At 33.7% G+C, this 18,684-nt stretch overlaps 3 protein-coding genes across 3 annotated transcripts; 2 read left to right on the forward strand and 1 right to left on the reverse strand.

Moving 5' to 3' along the window:
• Window positions 1-1,321: 1,321 nt before the first annotated feature.
• Window positions 1,322-2,438, reverse strand: bc10 (BLCAP apoptosis inducing factor bc10). The gene is made up of 2 exons (XM_065306545.1): window positions 2,149-2,438; window positions 1,322-2,087 (listed from the first exon to the last, which is right to left on the reverse strand). The coding sequence occupies exon 2, from the start codon at window positions 2,074-2,076 to the stop codon at window positions 1,843-1,845; it is 234 nt and encodes a 77-aa protein (XP_065162617.1). The 5' UTR covers window positions 2,077-2,087; window positions 2,149-2,438; the 3' UTR covers window positions 1,322-1,842.
• Window positions 2,439-2,549: 111 nt separating this feature from the next.
• Window positions 2,550-4,267, forward strand: eIF6 (eukaryotic translation initiation factor 6). Its single transcript, XM_065306544.1, has 4 exons — window positions 2,550-2,953; window positions 3,020-3,458; window positions 3,527-3,708; window positions 3,966-4,267. Exons 1-4 carry the CDS (start codon window positions 2,847-2,849, stop codon window positions 3,973-3,975), a joined length of 738 nt encoding a protein of 245 aa, XP_065162616.1. The 5' UTR covers window positions 2,550-2,846; the 3' UTR covers window positions 3,976-4,267.
• A 121-nt stretch (window positions 4,268-4,388) lies between these two features.
• Window positions 4,389-7,996, forward strand: LOC135794997 (uncharacterized). The gene is given in 10 exon segments (XM_065306540.1): window positions 4,389-4,528; window positions 4,594-4,681; window positions 4,684-4,746; window positions 4,824-5,272; window positions 5,331-5,475; window positions 5,532-5,749; window positions 5,808-6,638; window positions 6,697-7,282; window positions 7,341-7,493; window positions 7,551-7,996. Coding segments are annotated over 10 exon segments (2,976 nt in total). The 5' UTR covers window positions 4,389-4,405; the 3' UTR covers window positions 7,871-7,996.
• Window positions 7,997-18,684: the final 10,688 nt, after the last annotated feature.

An 18,684-nucleotide genomic window follows, 5' to 3' on the forward strand; every position in this document is an offset into this window, starting at 1 on the left:
GATTTTTTCTTTTTGTCTATTTTCGGCACGCTTTTATTATCAGTAATATCCAAACTATTATTTGTACATGCTTCCTGGTGCTCTAACAATTCAACAGAATTGAATTTCTGAATATTGTCATCTTTATTTTTAAATGTTGGTACAAAGTCCAGTACCTCTTTCTTTCCAGGTGATACTGAACTATTTTTCTTCTCAATTAAACTTAATTTAGATTTTGCTGGGCTTTCTGGAGTCAACACACTATTATTATTTGCTGTGTTATTCAAATTTTTCTGAGGCAATTTGTTGTCATTAAAACTACTAGAGATAGAATCTAAAATATCTTGTACATCCAGCTCTGAAAAACAACTTGATATATTTAAATTGTTCTCCTTGTGTAACTCTTTCTTTGATTCTTGATTAAAAGAATTATCAGGAACTATATCATCCAAATGAGACCTCATTAGTTGTAATTTAGTTGTATCCACACTAAATGTTGATTGTGCAGATTCTCCCTGAGACATGCAATCAAATTTTCTCTGACTAATCCCAGCTTCAGAATCCCTAAACTGTGAAAACAATTGATTTGTAGTGTGATATACTGATTCATGAACAGATTCAGGCTCCAAAAATGAATTGAAAAGTATGCTAGATGTATCTTTCTGCATTTTTCTTGTTTCCTTTTTAGATATATCTGAATCATCTTTTAACTTCTTTTGGGTTTTGGATGTGTTCCTGTCACTTTCAATTGTTGTGTCTTTTAAATCACAATCATCTTTTTCTTTCTTCTTCTTTTTCTTCTTTTTGTGTGATTCTGTTAAATCCTTATCTAACTTATGTTTCTTTGACTTTTTATTCTGCTTGACACTCTTATCAAGTGAAGGTTGTTCTTTCTGTGATTGTGTTGAGAATACAAAATCATTGTAGCCATCAGAAGTTCTTATTTGTTCAGGTACTGTTATAAGCAGGGGACTTTTATTTAGTCCTGATATGATACAATTTATATCCAATGGGTTGCTTTTTGGTGTTTTTGATGTTGGCACTTCTTTATTATTTTCTTCTGCTTGTGAACGTATGTAAAAATTATCCTCTACGCCACTAATATCTGGTGAAGAATCCCAATTCATTTTAAGAACAATTATTTATTAGCTACTACTAGGCTAATCGTAAATTGTTTTCTTGAATCATTAAAAACAAGCGCAACGTGAGCCACATTCAGAGGCTCGGCGGTTCTTTAAGGTTATATGTACATATTTAAAATTTGAACTTTTGCCTGCGGCCAACGATCAGTAGATTCAAGAAATGTAATGGATATGATTTGCAGGAAAATAAAACACATAGATGCTTACATATTTTAACCTTCATTGTTTCATTTGTACTGCAAGTTTGTAATTCTATGTTCAATATCAAATCACAAAAAAATCTTGAATAATTTCATTCATTGATAGTCCAACAATAACATAATGATTCAGTAGCAAATATAACAAGTATCAATATTCAATATTTAGTACACAAGTAAAAAAACAACAAACATATGTACATCATAAGAATTAAATAAGTTAGTAAACATGGTATTTAGGTAGTTGCAAAGTTTAAAGAAAATGTTTGCAGGCCTTTCATTCATTCCCTGCAGGCTTGCTCATGGTCCTCTGGCAGATTAACATAAAACTGCTAAAATAATAACTATTGATATCTTCATAATAAACAAAACATAATATATCAGTTAATTATATAAATTTTCATGAATATGCAAAAAAAGTTAATGATTGGTTGGTTGTCATAAGTCAATGATGTGAGTGAGTAAATAATTCTAATTTGATGATGTTATGGCCAGCAATTTGATAATATAACAACAGATGAGTGTTATCCATTTTCACTCTCACATAACAGTGGACCAAACAGGCAGTTGCCAACCCCACTGTAACATATCAGCAGAAGAGTCACTAGAAACACTAAGCTGCAGATTGTGCAGGGTTTTCGCTCCAGGAAGAATCCAATTAAATATAGAACCATGAACATAACATGTGTATGCACCATGGCTGGATTTATTGGCTTTGGTATTAAAAGGACTGGAATGAGCCATTGTAGACAATACATTATTCTAATTTCTGCAAGGAAAATCAATATTAACAGAATTAAATTAACGCGGCAATGAATCAGTTTTCCTACCGTTTTCAGTGGATGTTGTATTTTTCAACCATTGTAACTTTGACGTTTCTGCGCTACTGTGACAGATTACTGATATGAAGATGTGACGCCACTGAAATGTATTTTTACTGGAATCAGGAACGTTGAATGCGGTTGTTTGTTTTCAGTTGGGCAGGAAAAACATTTGCCATAATATTACATAATATTTACACGGCACATTGTGTTAATAATTTTTTTAATCATATAAACTTAAAAATCTAATCGTCTTCCCACAAATGACATGGTTGCTACTGTTTTATGTGAAACATACGTTTGTCCTTGTTTAACTAATGCTGTGGTATAGCCAGTCCAACAGGGTTTGCGATTGCGCATCATCAGGCAGCCACGCATGCAACAGACTTTTTAAAAATGAAAAGAAGAAATTAGTCACATAAATGTACATCTTAAGATTATGCAACAAATCCTAAAAAAACGTTGACATCAAATCTGATTATCCAGCTTGCATCAAATTGCGCCACTTGCCTACATGCCTATGTGAAATAGATATTACTTTTGAGTCACATGGGACCTGTTGACCAATCAGAGACTGAGTTGATTCAACGGCATTCGTAGGTTATTCTCCTCCGAAACATAAAAACGTGCATTTCGTGTTTTATTCCAAGACAAGACCGACTTGATATTCTTTGGCAGACAAGAACAACTCTAAATATCTAGTAAAAATGGCTCTTCGCGTTCAATTTGAAAATAACAACGAGGTGGGTGTATTCTCAAAGTTAACAAATGCCTATTGCCTGGTTAGCATTGGTGGCTCAGAAAATTTCTACAGGTAAGTTATTGCACAATGTTGGTTCTTCCATTTTCATTGGTTTAACTTATTTGATGTTAATTACAGTACATTTGAGGGTGAATTAAGCGAGACAATTCCGGTGGTTCATACATCTTTGGCTGGCTGCAGAATAATTGGAAGAATGTGTATAGGAAACAAACATGGTTTACTGGTACCTAACTCTACATTTGATACTGAATTACAACACATTAGAAATGCACTACCAGAAAGTGTAAAGGTACAGAGAATTGAAGAAAGGCTATCAGCTCTTGGCAATGTGATTGCCTGCAATGATTATGTGGCTTTGGTGCATCCAGATTTGGATAGAGAAACAGAAGAAATTATTTCTGATGTTTTAAAAGTTGAGGTATTCAGACAAACAGTAGCAAGTAATGTGCTTGTTGGATCATATTGTGTGCTCAGCAACCAGGGAGGTCTGGTTCACCCCAACACAACAATTGCTGATCAAGAGGAACTTTCCAGTTTGCTTCAAGTTCCTTTAGTTGTAAGTTATTGTAAATTTCCATTTATATTCAGTTTTATTAATTCTATATTTTTTATTAATTGTGATAGGCTGGAACTGTAAATAGGGGTAGTGAAGTTGTTTCTGCTGGAATGGTAGTGAATGATTGGTGTGCATTTGCTGGTATGGACACTACTTCAACAGAACTGACAGTTATTGAATCAATATTTAAACTCAGTGAGAATGTACCTTCTGCAATCACTTCCTCTATGAGGGCTAGTTTAATTGAAAGGTATTTTTTCTTGCTATTAATTTAATATTATTTCTTACAATTAGTTGTACAATGGTGCTGTACATGTACAAATTTCAAAAGTTTTATAATATTTATTCTAATATGACTCAAAGGCGACTTCTGTGCGGATAATCGTTTCAGAGTTATTTAGAATTAATTAATATTATTGTGATTAATTATTAGCTGATTACTGCTTAATTTTATTTTATTTTTTAAATGTATTATTTGCAACTTAATTACTATCTGTTTTCTTATAGTATGTCGTAATCTGAGCAACTTCCGCCACCCACATACCGCCGCAACAACAAAATATGATGATTAAAATAATAAACATATGAAAATACGACCGGCGCTGGAATAAGTTGAAGCTAATCTAATCAAATTTCCTACCCGCTGGTTGCGCGAGCAGCTGCTAGATGTAGTACTGGTGGAAAATCAATAATTTCAAGCATGTGCAAACCTAAGAACGCCAGTCTGCCACTTCACTGCAACATATGTTTACAATGTTTTGCTATCTTACTGTTTGGTATTCCAAATAAAAAGTACTTTTCGATTATCATTTGTTTAGTTGTAAGTCCGTTTCCTTCCGCGAGTGTGATTTTTAATTGTAGCTGAACATGGTCGGCGCGTGATTAACCGCAACCGTTGTGTATTTAGTGCTAGCGACGTCGGCGTACTTTAACGTAGTACAAACATAATGGCAACATATCCAGGAATGAATCTTTCGGGCGAAATACGCGAGAGTATTTCGCTCGATGACGACGATCTCAGCGACGTCGAAGATGAAGTTTTCATACGTGATGGGAAAGCGAGATTTAAAGTAGGTGTTTGAATGAGTGTTTAATAGTTTACGGTTTTCACTTGTTGATTTTTCTTCTGTTATAGTACTCGGAAGATATCGGGTTGAAGAGGCCTTTAATGGCTCCGCGTAGGAAACTGACGAAACCCGACTTTAAAAGTAGATTACGAAATCGTCCCCTTGCAGGCCTTATTGCAAACCATGCTGTTACTTCTGCGGTGGTCTTCTAGTCTTATTGGGTAAACAATTATTTTTACTAACAGCAATAAACTGTATTTTATTGTTTTTTTTATATTGTTTAATGTAATTGTTGCAGGTCTTAGTGTGTTATTAGTAATAATAGTTTCAATGTTTCCATTACCGATTGACAAGATGAAGAATTGGATCGTGACAAAATCAAAAGAGAACGCGACTGATGTCCTGTTGCCTTGCAGCGAATTGAAGGTGACCAATGTGTGGACATTAACTTTGCCCAAATTAACATCGGAGTCATCAATAAGAACAGTCGACATTAACAAAGACGGCATCGATGATGTGATATTTGGTTTTGGGACAGGTGATAGCTCGTCGTTACCCGACGAAATCTTTTGTCCGATGTTTATGAACGTAGCTAGTCCATGTGGTGGAGGAGTGATAGCTTTAAACGGTCTTAACGGGAGCGTAATTTGGAAGAAACACTTACCCTATCTTGTGTATACTGTATTCTGTTCAAACGATTTAAATGGAGATGATATTAATGATTGTATTGTCACTGGAAACAAAGGCGTAAGACTTGTATTAAATTTTTGAAATGAATTAATATAAATATCATATTTATTTGTAGATGTTACTTACAATTAGTGCAAAGGATGGTACCACAATCTGGGATTGTAACAATGCCGATAAAGGTATTTACGCTGGTAATTTTATACCCGATCAAGATAATGACGACATTGCAGACATTTTGGTAGCTCATACTGATCAAAAAGGTAAACTTTTAGATGGATTTGGTGCAAGGTTAATTCAGTTACTTTATATTTTCCAGTTGATAGTGACTCAGCAGGACATTTAATTTTAATTTCCGGAAAGTCTGGAATAGAAATTAAGCGAGTTTCAACACCAAACAATGTGGAAACATACTATATACCTCAACTCTTGCCTCAGAAAGATGGACAATATTTAGTATTGCTCGGAACCGGAAGCCCAAGTTCGCGAGGGAATTTAACAACTATTTCGTTGGCAAATTTGTTAAATGGGACGGCGGTAAGTTTTCCTCATCTATTTGATGCTCTCATTAACTAATGTGTATATGAACCGGCAGATATTTAATACAATATTTGAACATAAAGCTAGTGGTGTAATATCACCTTCCATATTGGTTGATATCACCGGCGATGGCCAACTAGACATAATTTCAGCTTTGTTCAATACTACAATTGTTGCGATCAACGGCGCTACGTTCAAACAAATCTGGAATGTAACAGTCAACAATTCAGAAACCTTGAGCATACCAACACCTGGCTTTTTCAACGACGATAACGTCACCGATTTTCTAGTTAAATATCAAACTGGTCCTGGTTTTCCAGTCTATTATTATAGCCAGACATTTGTTATTAATGGGGCTAATGGAGAGATAATTAACGCTTCCTACGTGGAGGATAGCGTTGGTTCTCAAATGGGAGGACTCACATTGAGCACCGAAAAGCATGGACATGATTTCTTTCTCTACTGGACCGCTGATTGTAAGAATTTTGCGGGCCGAAAAGATAAATTTGAATTTGTGAACGACGCTACATTGGGACAGTTGAATTATGCAGATTTATGTCGATTACGATTTAACTCAACTAAAGTTACTAAACTTTACGCACTCAATCAGTATGATCAACCGCCTGGAATGGAGATTTATTCTTCGGATAGAATGGTAAGCATTGAATACAATAACACAAAAACTCCTCTGGATGAAGCAATGGAATACTTAAAACAACATCCTGAAGTGCAAGTTCAGAAAGTAGAGGAGTATGAAGACAAGCAGTCTTTTAGACCGAATATGCAGCAAAATAAGGACAAGCCATCTTCGTTTAGACATAAATCTGATGATTTGGGTTTGTTGAAGAGCTATGCTAAACCACCGAACAGGCAAAAACCGAATCAGGTAACATTTATCAGTAATTTCTATTAAACAATTTTTATAACGTAGTGAAAAGTTACAGCCAACACCCGAGAAGTATGAAGATTATGACCAAATTCCAGAGCCCTGGCAAAAGATGAATTATCCTATGGGCTTGCAACAACCATCTGTACCTGATGATGACGAGACGTATCCTTATGATGATGATGTGCCGCGGATGTACAATGATAATAAGAATATGTTTGATTTAAATAATCGTGATACCAGAGGGGATTTAACAAGTGCTACATTAAAAAAAGATCTTGCTAAAAGTGGTATTTACGGCCATAAGAATATCCAACAATCTCGTACCCGATTGATGAACGATTTAAACAGCCTTCCTACAGAAATCTTAAAGGACACGTATTTTAAAAACTTAGAGCGGCAGTTAAGAAAATCTCGCTTTGAACAACGCGACCTCAAATCTCACCATGATAAGATTAGGGACAACGAAGAAATCAGGAGGGTGGTTGAGGAAGAAAAGAGACGAGCACTGAACGTATCTGTAAATCTTTGGGACTTGGAAACAGAGAAAGAAATGGAGGATCGTAAACATGGATATGCACGTGGAAAGCGAGACGATGGGAGTAATATTACTGAGACTGGTGTGCCGCTTATTAGTTCTATTGGTAATATCTACTTAATCAACACTTTCATTATTATTTAATTTATTTTGTTCATTTTTAGGAACATTGGTGAAAACTTTGGACAGCACCTTGAATGCAATTGATTTAATTTTTCTTACGTATTGGGTTCCGTCAAAAGCAGTTCCAGAATTGTTAATCCAGAAAGATCTTGATTGCATTAATAATAAATTGAAAAATACTAAGAGTTCTAAAGGTAGGGACTGCCATTCTAATAGATTTTGATTAAAACATATGCTGTTACTGTTTTTAGAAGAAATTGTGAATGTAGATCAGGAAGATTTGAAACTTCAATACCAAAAAGAGTGTTTGAATGAACGGGGCGCTTACCAATCGTTTATGTCAGATCAGAAAACGGAGCAGCGTGCAAAGTTTAACATTCCATATAATAATGAAATATCCAGAGTCAGTTTGGGACAACTAACTGTGTATCGCATACGGATTGAATGTGTGCGATGTAATTTAAAGCAGAAGGGTGAACGCTGTGCCAAATTTCTCAACCCAGGAAGTACAAATAACGTCTGGTCCGCATATTTAAATCGACAAGGAGATGGTGTGTTTAGGACATTATAATTTGTTATTAATGTTTACCTTAATGAGGACAATCTGTAAGATACCATGTACAGCGTGACGTGAAGCTACTGAATTATGTATTATTGCTACATAAAAATTAAATTCATTTAAAATATAAAATATAAATATATTTCTTTGCAGTAATACTAAAAATCTACTACCCGTTTTTTCTATCATTTTAGTTTATGATGAAACAGCAACTTTACCTCATTTTTGCAATAAGAAATTAGAATTAGATAGATAAATCAAATTTTAAATTTGCATTATTTTTAATAATCTAAACTGCGGGACTACTAACTAACTAACTAATACAGATTATACATAGATGGCACAAGTATGAACTAAAAGTATTAAAATGCATTTGTATTGTTTATTTCTATATTTATCAGCAAACGTGGGCATTCAGCACAAGAATTGTGTTTATTTTGACAACAACTTTCATTTTCTTATCGCATTCGCCGGGTGGATTGCAACGCATGAGATTCTCTCACGCCGCATGTTGGCGCATCTTGTTTTGATCGCAGGTCACGTGTCGCGCTCAAGGTCGCGTGTCATCGACACACTGCACTGGCTTCGCGCATCTATTCCTTTCTTATCATAAACTGTCGCATTGTTGCTTACACAGTTTGCAGCCAGTTTCGTGCTGGTTTCTGGTTGATCCAGGCGTACTTAACGCGACTCATATTGTATGTCCGGACATCTAGTTTTCAAATTCGCATTATATTCGATCATCAATCGACTATAGTAATGTTATGTACTGTTTGCGCGTATATTGTCCGTAAATGCCGGTTAAGTGTATCGCCCCCATGTTGATTTGATATTCATCACTAGGATGTCCCATCGTGCTGGTGTAAGTATCTTTTAACTAAACAGGACAGATTGTTTGTCTTTCTCCGCTGTGTGATTATAATATTACTAAATTTTATGAAAGAGAAATTTTCGTAGGTTAAGGATATGCCATTCGATCCTCTTTATCTCTATTAGTTTAGAAGATATCGCTAAAAACATATTTCGATACAATGAGAAGACCCCCCTTTTGCATAATTTTTTTTTAAAACCCTATTTTTAAAATTGACTGTAGCTCTAATTAAACTAGTCTATCTTAAAGAGAAATTTTCGTAGGTTAAGGATATGCCATTCGATCCTCTTTATCTCTATTAGTTTAGAAGATATCGCTAAAAACATATTTCGATACAATGAGAAGACCCCCTCTTTGCATAATTTTTTTAAAACCCTATTTTTAAAATTGACTGTAGCTCTAATTAAACTAGTCTATCTTAAAGAGAAATTTTCGTAGGTTAAGGATATGCCATTCGATCCTCTTTATCTCTATTAGTTTAGAAGATATCGCTAAAAACATATTTCGATACAATGAGAAGACCCCCTCTTTGCATAATTTTTTTAAAACCCTATTTTTAAAATTGACTGTAGCTCTAATTAAACTAGTCTATCTTAAAGAGAAATTTTCGTAGGTTAAGGATATGCCATTCGATCCTCTTTATCTCTATTAGTTTAGAAGATATCGCTAAAAACATATTTCGATACAATGAGAAGACCCCCTCTTTGCATAATTTTTTTAAAACCCTATTTTTAAAATTGACTGTAGCTCTAATTAAACTAGTCTATCTTAAAGAGAAATTTTCGTAGGTTAAGGATATGCCATTCGATCCTCTTTATCTCTATTAGTTTAGAAGATATCGCTAAAAACATATTTCGATACAATGAGAAGACCCCCTCTTTGCATAATTTTTTTAAAACCCTATTTTTAAAATTGACTGTAGCTCTAATTAAACTAGTCTATCTTAAAGAGAAATTTTCGTAGGTTAAGGATATGCCATTCGATCCTCTTTATCTCTATTAGTTTAGAAGATATCGCTAAAAACATATTTCGATACAATGAGAAGACCCCCCTCTTTGCATAATTTTTTTAAAACCCTATTTTTAAAATTGACTGTAGCTCTAATTAAACTAGTCTATCTTAAAGAGAAATTTTCGTAGGTTAAGGATATGCCATTCGATCCTCTTTATCTCTATTAGTTTAGAAGATATCGCTAAAAACATATTTCGATACAATGAGAAGACCCCCCTCTTTGCATAATTTTTTTAAAACCCTATTTTTTAAAATTGACTGTAGCTCTAATTAAACTAGTCTATCTTAAAGAGAAATTTTCGTAGGTTAAGGATATGCCATTCGATCCTCTTTATCTCTATTAGTTTAGAAGATATCGCTAAAAACATATTTCGATACAATGAGAAGACCCCCTCTTTGCATAATTTTTTTAAAACCCTATTTTTAAAATTGAAAATTGACTGTAGCTCTAATTAAACTAGTCTATCTTAAAGAGAAATTTTCGTAGGTTAAGGATATGCCATTCGATCCTCTTTATCTCTATTAGTTTAGAAGATATCGCTAAAAACATATTTCGATACAATGAGAAGACCCCCCTCTTTGCATAATTTTTTTAAAACCCTATTTTTTAAAATTGACTGTAGCTCTAATTAAACTAGTCTATCTTAAAGAGAAATTTTCGTAGGTTAAGGATATGCCATTCGATCCTCTTTATCTCTATTAGTTTAGAAGATATCGCTAAAAACATATTTCGATACAATGAGAAGACCCCCCTCTTTGCATAATTTTTTTAAAACCCTATTTTTTAAAATTGACTGTAGCTCTAATTAAACTAGTCTATCTTAAAGAGAAATTTTCGTAGGTTAAGGATATGCCATTCGATCCTCTTTATCTCTATTAGTTTAGAAGATATCGCTAAAAACATATTTCGATACAATGAGAAGACCCCCTCTTTGCATAATTTTTTTAAAACCCTATTTTTAAAATTGACTGTAGCTCTAATTAAACTAGTCTATCTTAAAGAGAAATTTTCGTAGGTTAAGGATATGCCATTCGATCCTCTTTATCTCTATTAGTTTAGAAGATATCGCTAAAAACATATTTCGATACAATGAGAAGACCCCCCTCTTTGCATAATTTTTTTAAAACCCTATTTTTAAAATTGACTGTAGCTCTAATTAAACTAGTCTATCTTAAAGAGAAATTTTCGTAGGTTAAGGATATGCCATTCGATCCTCTTTATCTCTATTAGTTTAGAAGATATCGCTAAAAACATATTTCGATACAATGAGAAGACCCCCTCTTTGCATAATTTTTTTAAAACCCTATTTTTAAAATTGACTGTAGCTCTAATTAAACTAGTCTATCTTAAAGAGAAATTTTCGTAGGTTAAGGATATGCCATTCGATCCTCTTTATCTCTATTAGTTTAGAAGATATCGCTAAAAACATATTTCGATACAATGAGAAGACCCCCTCTTTGCATAATTTTTTTAAAACCCTATTTTTAAAATTGACTGTAGCTCTAATTAAACTAGTCTATCTTAAAGAGAAATTTTCGTAGGTTAAGGATATGCCATTCGATCCTCTTTATCTCTATTAGTTTAGAAGATATCGCTAAAAACATATTTCGATACAATGAGAAGACCCCCCTCTTTGCATAATTTTTTTAAAACCCTATTTTTAAAATTGACTGTAGCTCTAATTAAACTAGTCTATCTTAAAGAGAAATTTTCGTAGGTTAAGGATATGCCATTCGATCCTCTTTATCTCTATTAGTTTAGAAGATATCGCTAAAAACATATTTCGATACAATGAGAAGACCCCCCTCTTTGCATAATTTTTTTAAAACCCTATTTTTTAAAATTGACTGTAGCTCTAATTAAACTAGTCTATCTTAAAGAGAAATTTTCGTAGGTTAAGGATATGCCATTCGATCCTCTTTATCTCTATTAGTTTAGAAGATATCGCTAAAAACATATTTCGATACAATGAGAAGACCCCCTCTTTGCATAATTTTTTTAAAACCCTATTTTTAAAATTGACTGTAGCTCTAATTAAACTAGTCTATCTTAAAGAGAAATTTTCGTAGGTTAAGGATATGCCATTCGATCCTCTTTATCTCTATTAGTTTAGAAGATATCGCTAAAAACATATTTCGATACAATGAGAAGACCCCCCTCTTTGCATAATTTTTTTAAAACCCTATTTTTAAAATTGACTGTAGCTCTAATTAAACTAGTCTATCTTAAAGAGAAATTTTCGTAGGTTAAGGATATGCCATTCGATCCTCTTTATCTCTATTAGTTTAGAAGATATCGCTAAAAACATATTTCGATACAATGAGAAGACCCCCTCTTTGCATAATTTTTTTAAAACCCTATTTTTAAAATTGACTGTAGCTCTAATTAAACTAGTCTATCTTAAAGAGAAATTTTCGTAGGTTAAGGATATGCCATTCGATCCTCTTTATCTCTATTAGTTTAGAAGATATCGCTAAAAACATATTTCGATACAATGAGAAGACCCCCTCTTTGCATAATTTTTTTAAAACCCTATTTTTAAAATTGACTGTAGCTCTAATTAAACTAGTCTATCTTAAAGAGAAATTTTCGTAGGTTAAGGATATGCCATTCGATCCTCTTTATCTCTATTAGTTTAGAAGATATCGCTAAAAACATATTTCGATACAATGAGAAGACCCCCCTCTTTGCATAATTTTTTTAAAACCCTATTTTTAAAATTGACTGTAGCTCTAATTAAACTAGTCTATCTTAAAGAGAAATTTTCGTAGGTTAAGGATATGCCATTCGATCCTCTTTATCTCTATTAGTTTAGAAGATATCGCTAAAAACATATTTCGATACAATGAGAAGACCCCCTCTTTGCATAATTTTTTTAAAACCCTATTTTTAAAATTGACTGTAGCTCTAATTAAACTAGTCTATCTTAAAGAGAAATTTTCGTAGGTTAAGGATATGCCATTCGATCCTCTTTATCTCTATTAGTTTAGAAGATATCGCTAAAAACATATTTCGATACAATGAGAAGACCCCCCTCTTTGCATAATTTTTTTAAAACCCTATTTTTAAAATTGACTGTAGCTCTAATTAAACTAGTCTATCTTAAAGAGAAATTTTCGTAGGTTAAGGATATGCCATTCGATCCTCTTTATCTCTATTAGTTTAGAAGATATCGCTAAAAACATATTTCGATACAATGAGAAGACCCCCCTCTTTGCATAATTTTTTTAAAACCCTATTTTTTAAAATTGACTGTAGCTCTAATTAAACTAGTCTATCTTAAAGAGAAATTTTCGTAGGTTAAGGATATGCCATTCGATCCTCTTTATCTCTATTAGTTTAGAAGATATCGCTAAAAACATATTTCGATACAATGAGAAGACCCCCCTCTTTGCATAATTTTTTTTAAAACCCTATTTTTAAAATTGACTGTAGCTCTAATTAAACTAGTCTATCTTAAAGAGAAATTTTCGTAGGTTAAGGATATGCCATTCGATCCTCTTTATCTCTATTAGTTTAGAAGATATCGCTAAAAACATATTTCGATACAATGAGAAGACCCCCTCTTTGCATAATTTTTTTAAAACCCTATTTTTAAAATTGACTGTAGCTCTAATTAAACTAGTCTATCTTAAAGAGAAATTTTCGTAGGTTAAGGATATGCCATTCGATCCTCTTTATCTCTATTAGTTTAGAAGATATCGCTAAAAACATATTTCGATACAATGAGAAGACCCCCTCTTTGCATAATTTTTTTAAAACCCTATTTTTAAAATTGACTGTAGCTCTAATTAAACTAGTCTATCTTAAAGAGAAATTTTCGTAGGTTAAGGATATGCCATTCGATCCTCTTTATCTCTATTAGTTTAGAAGATATCGCTAAAAACATATTTCGATACAATGAGAAGACCCCCTCTTTGCATAATTTTTTTAAAACCCTATTTTTAAAATTGACTGTAGCTCTAATTAAACTAGTCTATCTTAAAGAGAAATTTTCGTAGGTTAAGGATATGCCATTCGATCCTCTTTATCTCTATTAGTTTAGAAGATATCGCTAAAAACATATTTCGATACAATGAGAAGACCCCCTCTTTGCATAATTTTTTTAAAACCCTATTTTTAAAATTGACTGTAGCTCTAATTAAACTAGTCTATCTTAAAGAGAAATTTTCGTAGGTTAAGGATATGCCATTCGATCCTCTTTATCTCTATTAGTTTAGAAGATATCGCTAAAAACATATTTCGATACAATGAGAAGACCCCCTCTTTGCATAATTTTTTTAAAACCCTATTTTTAAAATTGACTGTAGCTCTAATTAAACTAGTCTATCTTAAAGAGAAATTTTCGTAGGTTAAGGATATGCCATTCGATCCTCTTTATCTCTATTAGTTTAGAAGATATCGCTAAAAACATATTTCGATACAATGAGAAGACCCCCTCTTTGCATAATTTTTTTAAAACCCTATTTTTAAAATTGACTGTAGCTCTAATTAAACTAGTCTATCTTAAAGAGAAATTTTCGTAGGTTAAGGATATGCCATTCGATCCTCTTTATCTCTATTAGTTTAGAAGATATCGCTAAAAACATATTTCGATACAATGAGAAGACCCCCTCTTTGCATAATTTTTTTAAAACCCTATTTTTAAAATTGACTGTAGCTCTAATTAAACTAGTCTATCTTAAAGAGAAATTTTCGTAGGTTAAGGATATGCCATTCGATCCTCTTTATCTCTATTAGTTTAGAAGATATCGCTAAAAACATATTTCGATACAATGAGAAGACCCCCTCTTTGCATAATTTTTTTAAAACCCTATTTTTAAAATTGACTGTAGCTCTAATTAAACTAGTCTATCTTAAAGAGAAATTTTCGTAGGTTAAGGATATGCCATTCGATCCTCTTTATCTCTATTAGTTTAGAAGATATCGCTAAAAACATATTTCGATACAATGAGAAGACCCCCCTCTTTGCATAATTTTTTTAAAACCCTATTTTTTAAAATTGACTGTAGCTCTAATTAAACTAGTCTATCTTAAAGAGAAATTTTCGTAGGTTAAGGATATGCCATTCGATCCTCTTTATCTCTATTAGTTTAGAAGATATCGCTAAAAACATATTTCGATACAATGAGAAGACCCCCCTCTTTGCATAATTTTTTTAAAACCCTATTTTTAAAATTGACTGTAGCTCTAATTAAACTAGTCTATCTTAAAGAGAAATTTTCGTAGGTTAAGGATATGCCATTCGATCCTCTTTATCTCTATTAGTTTAGAAGATATCGCTAAAAACATAGAGCCGCAGAAATTTTGTCGAGTGTACTAGCAGTATCAAAACTGGTGCTGCTATGCATTCATAGTTTCGCGATACTTGTATGTAAACAATTTTTTTGTTGCGTTCAGCGAACATGTTCTCGTGTTGCCGCTGAGCAGTTCGGTGCATATGCAATTCCATTCCGGCCGTCGGATAAATCGGGTGTGTTCATTGCGACTAGTCTTGTTTCTTCATATCATAATTAAGTTAATTGACTTACATTTGTTAAAAAAATTGATGGCTATATATTAGAATCGGGCGTTACCGGGGTTTTACAAGTGTGATGGCACGCGTTGAGTATTTATCAATTACAGATTAATTTTCGGTTTACTTCTGCGCGCGTGTGTCCGTCGGCAATCGGTTTTCTTTTCGCACATAATAATAAGATGGATATATAATTAATTCGTGCAAGTAGGCAATGCTGGTTTCCAGGGAAGAAGTTTGTGAGTGGCTATACTATGGACCTTGAAATATCAAAAGCGGAAGTGTTGGGGATTCGCATATTTAATTAAGGCAAGTCTTCTAGCTGCAGAATTTACATGCTGTCGATATTTTTTTATTTAAAAAAATGTATCTGTTACTAAATGTTGTTAATAAAATACAATGTAAAATTATAAGTCATTCTTATTTCTTTTTGGTATCCTCTTTGTTGTTTTCAGTATTAACGTCGTTAAATCATATTGCATATAAATCTTATACGAGTGGAGCGAGTGCATAGCTGAGACTTGTGTTGTTGTTTTTAAAATTTTGATAAAAATAGAAACATAAATAGAAGAATCAAATAGCAACGATAAGAACACTCGGTGGTCGAGTGCGGACGTGCACCTGCTGGCATGCTAGTAGGCACGGATCGAATCTCAGGTATAGAAGGCATTTTTCTCAAATATAAAAATAACAGGTGTAATTTGGGTTGCATATATGAATTGCAATGAAATACAAGAGAAATTGAAATACAAGTGAAGGCAATAAGAGAAGTAAGAAATTAAGTAAGTGGAGAAACGGAGAACAGAGAAATGAAGGAATAGCAGAAAAGAGTAGAAGACAGAGTAGGAGAAGAGGAGGAGATAGAAGAAAGAGAACAGGGGAGGATCAGATTTTTAAATTTTTTGGCACGTGTCGTTATAAGACAGTCTACGGTCGATCTCCCAGAGCGCCTCCGGCGCTCTGGTCGATCGCCCACTGCTTCGATGTGTCCATTGCTCCCGGCCCAACCTACAGCTACGATGTCTCTGCGCTTCATCCCCGAAATTATCAGGCATATCAACAATTTTTATGGTGGGGGATCATCCCCAGAGAGAGGGAACTCCTTATAAGGACAATCCTTATAAGGTCTTGTTCAAATATTTCTAAGTTTTAAGTCGCCTCAAGAGAGGGGACACTTAAAAATATTCTTACAAGTTCTGACCTGTCGCTGAAATGAAAGAAGGAGCAAATCACACAGGATACCTTAACAATTTTTATAGTGGGGATCATCCCCTGAGAGAGGGAACTCTCTTAGAGAGCTGTTCCTGAAATGATAGAAGGGGTACATTCAAAGCATAAGACATAATATTTCTTAACATTTCTTTATTAATAAATACATTGTAAAATAATACAACATTAGATTTCACAAGTCAACAGAACAAGTGACGCCATATTAAAACATGTTTATCACCTGCAACGCCACGACATGCAAACTGCTACCAAATTTCAAAGAATAACACTAGAAAATAGCAAATTGCACCTTGTTTTCGCGTGACATCACTGGAAAATTATATACAGGGTGTTACCAAAATAAAATCTAAAATGTATAAATGTTTAAATAAAGATTGACGATTTTTTTTGCTGAGCAGGAAAAATTATATACAGGGTGTTGTCAAAAGAAAATCTTCTATTTATATAGAAAACCACAACAAAACAATAATGATTACTCATTTTTCGCTGGGCTTAAAGGTAAATTTATATACAGAGTGATACAAAAAAGAAAAGAAAAAAGTTCAGTTGGGTCCACCTGGATATCCAGGAGAGGTGATAGATGCGGGGATAGAACATAATAAATAATACCTACAATTATTAATAATTATAATTACTACTTTTAAAGAAATACTAAATCATGATCTCTTAAACTCAGAAACTAGCAAACACGTGAAGCCGATTACAAACAGAAATAAGATACAAAAGCAATAATCAGGCACGATAAACGGAACCTAACCTAACGAAAGCCAATAAGGGGCCGACGGAACGCGACAATATTGCACTACTTGCATTACACCGTGGATTCAATGCGACCATTTTCAGAGCTTCTACTAATTTGACTGATCGTTCTTCCTTATCGGGTGATGAATCCACATTTGACTATTTAATTAGTCAAATAATAACAGAATGTAATATTTATGTTACACACCTTTTTACGTTTTCGTAGGTGAAATACTCCACCAGAGGTACAAATGGTAGTGATAATTCAAATTAATAATTAAATGAATACACAAAACAAAACCACTAGGAATTCTTAACCGTCGGGAGATATCCGCCGACCGACGGCAAACACGTGCGTACTTTGTAAATCCACGGAATTCTGGGTTCTACGTGCGATATCTTAATAACTATACGCCGCACTCGTCGGGTACTTTTAAATCTTATCTTTACTGACCGATTTTAATTCAACTACTAACTTAAAATCACAAGAAACGCGATTAGTCGTCACGAAAACCGCCGATCAAGTAAACTCGTCTTTGCCACGCGGCAGCGCACGATCGACTAAGTAAGAAATAGAACAAACACAACGCAACGCGATAACAAAAAGTTGTTTACGCACAAACACCGATAAGGATCAGGAGTGAGGACTATGAACAATTTATGTTGAGGATGCAGTCTAATGCAATGAAAAGAAGGTAGGTATATTGTGAACGTACTCTCTTATTGGTATAAATAATATATCCTAAAATCCAGAATTGAATGCAGTCAATATGAAAAGGCAGTCACGGAGATAATCTGGTGAAAAATCTGGGACAAAAATCTCTGCTCTTAGCACAGGGTACCGTACGAAGGTAGCAGTTGAAGTGACTCCCATTTAGGGCACCGTACGAAGGAAGCGATAGAAGTGATTCTCATTCAAGGTACCGTATGAAGGTAACGGTTGAAGTGACTTCCATTATGGGCACCGTACGAAGGAAACTTTACACCCTTAGGTTACCTAAGGAAACAACTATAAAGGCTGTTACCAAAATAAAATCAAATTTTCAAAAAGAAACAGATCAGAACAGAATAAAACACAAATTCGAATTTGATTTGATGAAAATCAACCCGCGACCAGCCCGGCGGGAGCCAAGAACCCTGCCGTCGGCACGCGACATTATTGTAAATTATTGCAAAATGTTGAATAAACATGATGAAGCAATCAAGTGAATAATACCAATATAAATACGCTCGTATATGATACTTATACCATGTTGATATGTGATATCAACAAAAACTATTACTAGCTTGCCAATGTATTGCGCAATGAAACGCGGTTGAAAAGAAAACCAGAATGTATCTAGTCAATTTGTTCTTCATACAGTTGTTCTTCATACCTTAATGCAAAATATAAAATAGTATAAAAGTATAAATTGCAAGCACTTTAATTTTGCACATAGTAGAAATGATGATAATAC

Source organism: Atheta coriaria, unplaced genomic scaffold (genome assembly GCF_025399875.1).
Source record: "Atheta coriaria isolate IRGN ID8LTWV9N9 unplaced genomic scaffold, Caltech_Dcor_3.1 hic_scaffold_6_pilon, whole genome shotgun sequence".
In the NCBI taxonomy this organism is placed as follows: Eukaryota; Metazoa; Arthropoda; class Insecta; order Coleoptera; family Staphylinidae; genus Dalotia; species Dalotia coriaria.

Excerpts from the sequence above, each read along its gene's own strand:
- eIF6 (XM_065306544.1), top strand. The coding sequence starts at position 2,847 with ATGGCTCTTCGCGTTCAATTTGAAAATAACAACGAGGTGGGTGTATTC. Across the intron at positions 2,954-3,019 it reads GGCTCAGAAAATTTCTACAG|TACATTTGAGGGTGAATTAA; the intron begins GTAAGTTATTGC and ends TGTTAATTACAG. Across the intron at positions 3,459-3,526 it reads TGCTTCAAGTTCCTTTAGTT|GCTGGAACTGTAAATAGGGG; the intron begins GTAAGTTATTGT and ends TAATTGTGATAG.
- bc10 (XM_065306545.1), bottom strand. The coding sequence starts at position 2,076 with ATGTATTGTCTACAATGGCTCATTCCAGTCCTTTTAATACCAAAGCCA.